This window comes from Erythrolamprus reginae, chromosome 1 (assembly GCF_031021105.1).
Source record: "Erythrolamprus reginae isolate rEryReg1 chromosome 1, rEryReg1.hap1, whole genome shotgun sequence".
NCBI lineage: Eukaryota > Metazoa > Chordata > Lepidosauria > Squamata > Dipsadidae > Erythrolamprus > Erythrolamprus reginae.
The window spans coordinates 320,856,657-320,865,094 of NC_091950.1; the positions used below are offsets into that span (position 1 = coordinate 320,856,657).

The following is an 8,438-nucleotide window of genomic DNA, read 5'->3' on the forward strand; positions in this document are numbered from 1 at the left end:
CACACACATGCACATTGGAGCTGAGCGAGGGCAACTTCTTGCATGCCAGCAGATATGGCTCCGCGTGCCACCTGTGGCACCCGTGCCATAGGTTCGCCTTCACTTGTGTAGATGAACAGACAGAGTATTTGATAAGTACTATCACTTCACTTATTCTCCTATGCGGCAAACTAGATGATATAGTTACAAACTTCCAGCAGACATGGTTGGTAAATCCATAGTAACATGCCTGGGATAAACATATATCCATTGTAAGACAAAATACAGGAAATAGTATAAGGGCAGACTAGATGGACCATGAGGTCTTTTTCTGCCATCAGTCTTCTATGTTTCTATGTTTCTATGTTTTTCCATTGCATCGTTTTAAACATAATGTGGATGTGGATCAGGCAATCATATTAGGACAATAACTGGTAAAATTTTAATCTTTTACTACCGTCTTCTGTCGCATGAATCCCAGTGGCCAATAAGGTCCCACAGAGTTGGCCTTCTCCAGGTCCCATCAACTAAACAATGTCGTCTGGCAGGCCCTTCTCTGTGGCGGCCCCAGCCTTCTGAAATCAACTTTCCCCAGAGATTAGAACTGCCCCCACCCTCCTTGTCTTTCGTAAATTTCCAGGAGGCCGCCGACAAGCCCCCAGGCTGTTTTAAAAGGTGACAGCCGGGCGGCGGGGCTTCCCAGCAACCTCCCGAACCCTGAACTTTTGCCGAACTTCCGGGTTCGGGGTTCGGGAGGTTGCTGGGAAGCCCCCCAGCCCGGCTGTCACCTTTTAAAACAGCCGCACGGCTTCCCAGCAGCCTCCGAACGCTGAACGCGGAAGTTCGGGTTTGGCGTTCGGCTTCGGGAAGCTGCTGGGAAGCCGCCCGGCTGTTTTAAAAGGTCATAGCCGGGCTGGGGGGCTTCCCAGCAACCTCCCGAACCCCGAACTTTTGCCAAACTTCCGGGTTCGGGGTTCGGGAGGTTGCTGGGAAGCCCCCCAGCCCGGCTGTCACCTTTTAAAACAGCCGCACGGCTTCCCAGCAGCCTCCGAACGCCGAACGCGGAAGTTCGGGTTTGGCGTTCGGCTTCGGGAAGCTGCTGGGAAGCCACCCGGTTGTTTTAAAAGGTCATAGCCGGGCTGGGGGGCTTCCCAGCAACCTCACGAACCCCGAACTTTTGCCAAACTTCCGGGTTCGGGGTTCGGGAGGTTGCTGGGAAGCCCCCCAGCTCGGCTGTCACCTTTTAAAACAGCCGGGGGCTTCCCAGCAGCCTCCTGAATGCCGAACCCGGAAGTTCGGGTTTGGCGTTCGTAACACGAAAAAAGTTCGTAAGAAGAGGCAAATTTTTTCTGAACCCCAGGTTCGTATCTCGAGTTGTTCGTAAGACGAGGGGTTTGTATCTTGAGGTACCACTGTATTAGTATTAGCATTAGTATTATTACCACTGGAACCTCTGTCAGAATCAGGTCTGGCTCATATTGTACAGGGAGTCCTCAACTTAATGACCACAACTGAGCCCATAATTTATGTTGCTAAGTGAGAAATCTGTTAAGTGAGTTCTGCCCAACTTTATGACTTATTCTCATCACATTTATTAAGTGAATCACTGCAGTAGTTAAATTAATAATCTGGTTGTTAAGGGAATCTGGTTTCTCTATCGACTTTGGTTGTCAGAAGGTCGCAAAAGGTGATCAGGTTACCCAGGAACACTGCAGCTGTCATTTGTCTAGCACCCGAATGTAAATCACATGACCAAGGGGATGCTGCGATGCTTGTATGTATGAAAAATAGCCGTAAGTCATTTAAGTACCGTTGCAATTTCAAACAGTCACTAAGTAAACTGTCGCAAGTCGAGGACTACCTGCAGGGGAAGTAATAGAATCTGATATGAGAATACAGTAAAATGACTTGCACAAGTTCATGAACCAGCAGGAACTCTTGTAAATAGATGCCTGTACAAAGTATAATTTGTCAATCCCAACCATTGGGGTTGACTGGGATGCCTAGCCAATGTCACAAATAGAGATAAAAAGAGTTCCGGTGTAAAGAAAAGAAGATTCAAAATAATGCCACCCAGAGTCCGTTTCGGAGTGAGTGGCATATAAACGTAATAAATAAATAAGTAATTGCAGTTGCGTTTAGACTTATATACAGCTTTTACAGCCCTCTCTAAACAGTTTACAGAATCAGCATATCGCCCACATTTTACCCACCTCAGAAAGGATCGAAGGCTGATTCAACGTTGAGCCGGTGGTGAGATATGAACTGCTGAACTACAGCTAGCGGTTAGCTGAAGTAGCCTGTAGTGCTGCACTCTAACCACTGCGTCACCCTGTAGTGCAGGGGTAGGGAACGTTGGCTCTTCTATGACTTGTGGACTTCAACTCCCAGAATTCCTGAGCCAATCATGCTAGCTCAGGAATTCTGGGAGTTGAAGTCCACAAGTCACAGAAGAGCCAACGTTCCCTACCCCTGCTGTAGTGGTTCGAGTGCAGCATCATAATAACAGCAGCAGCAACGAGATACAAATCAAAAGGTCAAGTAGAGTCTCAGATAACTAGCCAGTAGATTATTTTCCTTTCAGTGCAGACACCATCAATGCCCGTTCCCCAGTTCCAAAATACATATGGTCAGTGTTCTGTCAGGCTCTCTGGTAGAATCCTCCCGAAAATTCACAGGTACAAATTTCAGACACACACACGTTTGAAAATTCAAAATTCACTTAAACTAAGCTCTCTTTTTGTATAGCAAAGAGCACTCGTCTCCAAACAAACTGGTAATTTGTACAAGTCCCTTATCAGTTCTGAGATACTTAGCTTGCAGCTGTGAGTCAATTCACAGTCCTTCTTCTTTCACAAAGTGAAACACACTTTGCTCTGGTTTAGTGTCAAAGCGGGGAAAAATCAGCACACAAAAGGTCAAAGTCAGTAAAGCAGTCATGACACACAATGATCAGATAATCCTCCACAATGGCCAAATCCACAGGTTGCTATTTATAGCAGCCTCACTAATTAGCACAGCCCCACCCAATCACAGGTGGCCTCATTTTCTTTGATAATAATCTCTCAGTTGTTGCTGCCCATGCATCGATCTCCTCATGCGTGGCTGTATCATTAACTCTTGTTCCCAATCCAAGGAGGAGCTAGATAATTGATCTCCTTCTGAGCTGTCTGCCACACACTCCTCCTCCCTGTCACTCATGTCTTTTTGGTCAGAGGAGCCTTCATCAGCAGATTCCACTGGGAGCAAAACAGGCCTGCAGCATGTGGATGTCTCCCCCACATCCACAGTCCTTGGGGCAGGAGCTGGGCCAGAGCTAACCACAACAGTCAGAAAGCAAAGACTGAAATCCATCTTTCATATAATAGTTTCAGCTAAGTGTTCGCTCCAGCAGCTGATATTTAAAAACTATAGCAGTGAAGAAGACTGCAACATAGCTTGTCCTTCAAAGGATGATACAGAGGGTGATACATTCCCAGTATTTCTCTCTTTGTGTGGAGGCAGCTTGCAAGGATTTAGTGCTGGAGGAAATGAAGTTTGAAAGGCTGAATCCTTCATTTTGCCATCCCACACACAAAAAAAATGTCTTGTTATCTGTAATATAAACATAATGTTCCAAAACTGTTGAGTCATAGTCTTGGATTTAAGGTAGGAATGCAGAGGGCTTTCTGCAAGGAGTCATATTCCAAAGCTGGACGGAGGCAGGATAAAAAAATAAGACAATTTTAATTTAGTTGATTAAAATAATTTCTCACCATTTGTTTATTAGGGTGTCCTCATTTAATGACAGGTCCACTTATTAACCAGGTGAAGTTACAATGACCTTGAAAAGAGTGTTTTATGGCCTGTAAAACTTTGCTGACTATGATAAAATGTTGTACTGTGTCAACATCCTCAACACAGCCATATGATTGTGTTTTGGAGCTTGGCAATCAATTGCAGCATACCATAGTCATGTAAACCAGCAGTCTCTAGCCTTTTCAGCTTGGTGGGCTGGCACTGGTGGAGATGGCAGAGGGAAAGAGGGTGGTTTCACGTGTGTGCACCGCTTTCACAAATACAATTTTGTATGAGCATGCACACACATACTCACCCACCATTTCCGTGGCCTAGTTTTGAATGGGTTATGGCCTGGGCACTTAGTTGCCGGACTGATGTAAATGCCATTTGTTCCTCTTGGAGTTTTCTAGCAGAAAATGGCAAAAATACCCATTGCATACACTGGATTAGTTTAATTATTAAGTGATTCATTTGATTCACTTTATGATTGTCATAAGAACAATGGTAACGACTACCTAAACTGTAATTTATAACCACATTGTGATCATAAATCAAGGATTCCTGTAATAATTTCCCACTTCTGTTAGTTTTTTGTTTGCTTGTTTAGCTTATGAAAACAATTGTTGTACTACTTGATCAGATTTCCAGAACTTTTTCTGAAAAGTAATTAAGAGCAACAATAAACAAGACATTCTTTCATTAAAACCTACATAGTATAAAGTAAAATCAAAACTTAAAACTATAAAAACTCAAATATAAAATCAAGCCATCTTGGGGAGTAATTTTCTAAAATATGAACCCTAAAGCTGCAGGGACCAGCCAGATTTCTACAGAGAAGGTTTTACATAATAGCTGGCTAGAGAATTCTGAGAATTGAAGCCCACAAGTCTTAATTGAAGGCCTCAAGTGCCAAGTTTGAAGACCCCTATTATAGGCCATGAAAAATCAATGCCTGTATGCATTATAGGATTTACAGAAATGGGGAATTGCCAACACAATGTGACACACAGTTGGACAAGTTAATTCTGATTGAAGGCATATCTAAAAAGGTCTTGAGAGGCTACTTTAAATTTTTGGAAGACAATAGATTGGGCTTCCCTGGATTGAGGAGGAAAAGGAAACTGATTGCACATGCCATTTTCAGCTAGCTCATTTCATATTAGATGACACACATAATACAAAAATTTAGAGATTGACTTACTTTCAAAAACTTATAAATGAATGAAGATAAGAAATGCATAGAGGATTCCAGGAGAATACAGTCACTAGGCAATTAACAATTCTTCTTTTTCTCTATCATAAATACTACCAGTTTTATAAATTGGTTCCAGATTAAGATATGTTCCCAGTGAAAGTGAAATTATCGGATTTCAACTGTTATGATGAACGTTTTATACTGTCCATTCATCCATCTCTGTTTATCTACTGTCAGTCTGTCTATCCTGTTTGACCCTGATTACTTTTGGTCTTTGTAATCTCATTGACACAACTTGAGAGTTCTGAGAAATTTTAGTTCTCTCTTGGATTTATTCATTGTGAAAATTCTGGAGTCCTGGCCCTGAATTATATTTAGGTTAGAATATTTTAAATGTCATCTCTTATTCAGAACCTTGCAGTAATGTTTTGCTTAGACTATGATAAATAAAAAAATTAAAACTTTTTAAAAATATAATAATAATTTTAAAAAAATAAAGCCCATGTTTCAGTTTTGAGATATTTGCAGGCTCATTTCCTTCCATGGATCGTATCTATAGCAGAGGGCATGTTAGTAATTCAGAAAATAATGAAAGTGATTGTCTTGACATACATTCTTCTTTATGCAAATGTCTTACAGAGCATAGAAAGCTTGGCAACCTAACTGTGACAGTGAAAAAAACCGTCCCTTCAACAGAATCCATCCAGATCTTGTACCAGCGCATGAGATACGAATATGAATTCTACTACTATGTCAAAGAGCAATTCCACCTGCTAAAACGCAAGTTTGGATTAAGATCCTCAAATGGTAACTCTTCTCCTAGGGCAGAATTTGCCATTCCTTCTCCTCTAGAAACTGAAGAGCCAATAACAGAAGATGAGGAACAAGACGATGAAAAGTGGTTAGAAGATATTTATAAAAGGTGATGCAAGATGGATTTCAAATTGTTTAAAAATGCTAACAACAATCTGAAGAACGTGAGTTAATACAAAGCAGCATTTGAAAAGACATTTTCCTTAGACTGAACTGAGAGAACTCTTTCTGAAAAGGTGTATTTGTTGAAATAACTTGTTCATTTGTTTCCTTGGCTCCACAGAATTATTGTAGTTAGAATATACTTTTAAATATATCATCTCTTATTTCATTAGAAATAACATTGATGTTGTAAAATATTTTTGTATATGGTACTTTACAAGATGATATCACCTTGTTGGTCATTTGCAATTTTCACAAAATTAGCTTGCCTGATGTAGCATTTAATTTAACCTATTAGAGTTTTATTTGAGCACATTGAAATAATAGCATGATATAAGAGATTTGTCATTGCCTGAATAAGGAATGTCGTTGTACTGAAATAACAAAACTATCCATTGCTACTAATATCATTTGAAAAGAGGCAACCAGGCTGTTACCAACAGTCAAAATAGGAATATGGAGAAACCTAGTTAATGAGTTTTCCATAGACTAGCATGCTCTAGATATGTTGGACTACAACTTCAGTGATTCCCAATTACATCTGTGTTGCCAGCAACTGGCTGGCAGCAAGGAGAGTTGTAATGTGTTGGGAATTTGAGAAGGTGGGTATCATTAAATATCAGTACAGTGCTGAGGTTGAGTAAAACTGAAGAGGATAATATTAAAGGAATTTAAACCTAGGCTGCAGGGGAAAATATGGGATATTCTTATTGTAAAGGAGATTCCTTTTTCCATAGTAGTTTTGACAATAAGCAAATAATATCCATAAAAGAAGGGAAACAAGAACTTTATGGGATGTTACATTTCTGTAACATTGTAAATTACTGATAAAATTAATTGGTTCTAATTTTAAGACATTATTTCTCAAGGTGCAAATTTATAATGAAATCGCCTCAACCTGATACGTACTAACAAACAAGATTGAAGATGAATATGCTGTGATCCCATCAGATGTCATCAGTTATTTTTTTCTCTCTCAAAGAAGTCGAAGTGTAACTCTTACGTGTAGATAAGCAGCAGATACTCTTAACAGCACTCTCAAATTGTACTCTGGCTGCAATAGTCAACATTTATGATTGATAATCAAAGAATATCACTTGAAAGAAAAAGTTGGAATAGATGGGCGCGTATTCTGTTTATCTAAGCCAGAGGTCTTCAAACTTGGCAATTTTAAGACTTTTGGACTTCAACTCCCAGAATTCACCAGCCAGCTATGCTTCTGGAAGTTGAAGTCCACAAGTCTTAAAGTTGCCAAGTTTGAGGATTCCTGATCCAAACTACTGGTTCTGGTTTTGGTCTGTATTAGTCAACTTCCATTTAACAAATTCCCTTTTCAGAGCTGATGGATATCTGTTGCCTTCTGTTTATTTACAATGCTACTAGCGGGATTTGAACACACAAAACTGTTTTATGGCTGCACACTTATATAAATGAAAATTCTCATTAGGTGGTTCCAGTGCACTACTCAAGGAATACACTGGGGACTCGAAACAATAATTAACCAAAATGCTGCATTGTATATTAAGTGGTTTCTATGAAATTACATTTAAAGAGTAATGATTAGTTTACACACTGTGGAATTGTTTTCTTTTGGGGAGCAATTTAATATTCACATGCTGGAATGTTTTTAAAAAATAGTTAAAATTTGTGTGTGCTACAAGAATCCTGGGTTACTTAACATGTTTGTTTTCTCTGCAATTTCACTAGAATCTATTTTTTATCATGCTATTTAATATTATTCTTTGCCACAAATACTTTGAAATGTTAAAAGCAAGAGTTGCCAGTTGATTTATTTGCTAGATGTTAATGTTGTATATTTTTATATAAGCAACCTGACTTCTATTCTATTTCCAGAAAGGTACTTCATAAATTTATTTGGCACATAAGCTTTTTAGATTTCTGAACAGAACAAGCCATATATCTGTCACGAAAGAATGTACTTTCAATAATTTAAAAGCACATTTTAAGTTTGCTCTCTTTTTTTTAACTTATTTATTGTGACTTTTCAGCACATTCCAAATTTTAAGTTGCTCAGGAAAGAAATGCATTTGAATCATTTTCTTTTTCTTTTCTTTTTTCAAAAATAGTGATGTTGTTATAGAACCTTCAGCCCACAATAATCTTCTAGAAAGTGCCATATTGGTTTGTAAATCACTGTGAGAGAGATAGATGAATTCTTGGAATATGTGAAAATAATAAAGAGAATATATGTACATTAGGTTGGTTATAAATGAAAACAGCCAATATTTGAATTAAATATACTTTAACTTATTCACTGAGTCTGATCTAACCTGTCTATTTTTAATGCACTAACATTTCCACATTGCTTGTTCTTCAGAGTCATGTAGTTATGTCTCTTGCCTCCTTCTTCTGCCCAATGTCTGAATGTTAAAAGTTTTCCCATTGAATCACCCTAAAAAATGTTTATTGTAGTTTATTGGCTGAAGGTCATACTTCAGTTGTGTTGTTCTGACATCACTATGTGAGAAATACAATCAACAGTGGAGCT

At 39.2% G+C, this 8,438-nt stretch overlaps 1 protein-coding gene across 1 annotated transcript in view; it reads left to right on the top strand.

The window, feature by feature from the left end:
- The window catches only part of UST (uronyl 2-sulfotransferase), a 156,129-nt gene extending 147,929 nt beyond the window's left edge, over positions 1-8,200 (top strand). Inside the window, exon 8 of the mRNA XM_070733691.1 lies at positions 5,594-8,200. Coding sequence (XP_070589792.1) covers positions 5,594-5,880 — 287 coding nt within the window. The 3' untranslated portion in view covers positions 5,881-8,200. The remainder of the gene's footprint in view (positions 1-5,593) is intronic.
- The last annotated feature ends 238 nt before the right edge of the window (positions 8,201-8,438 follow it).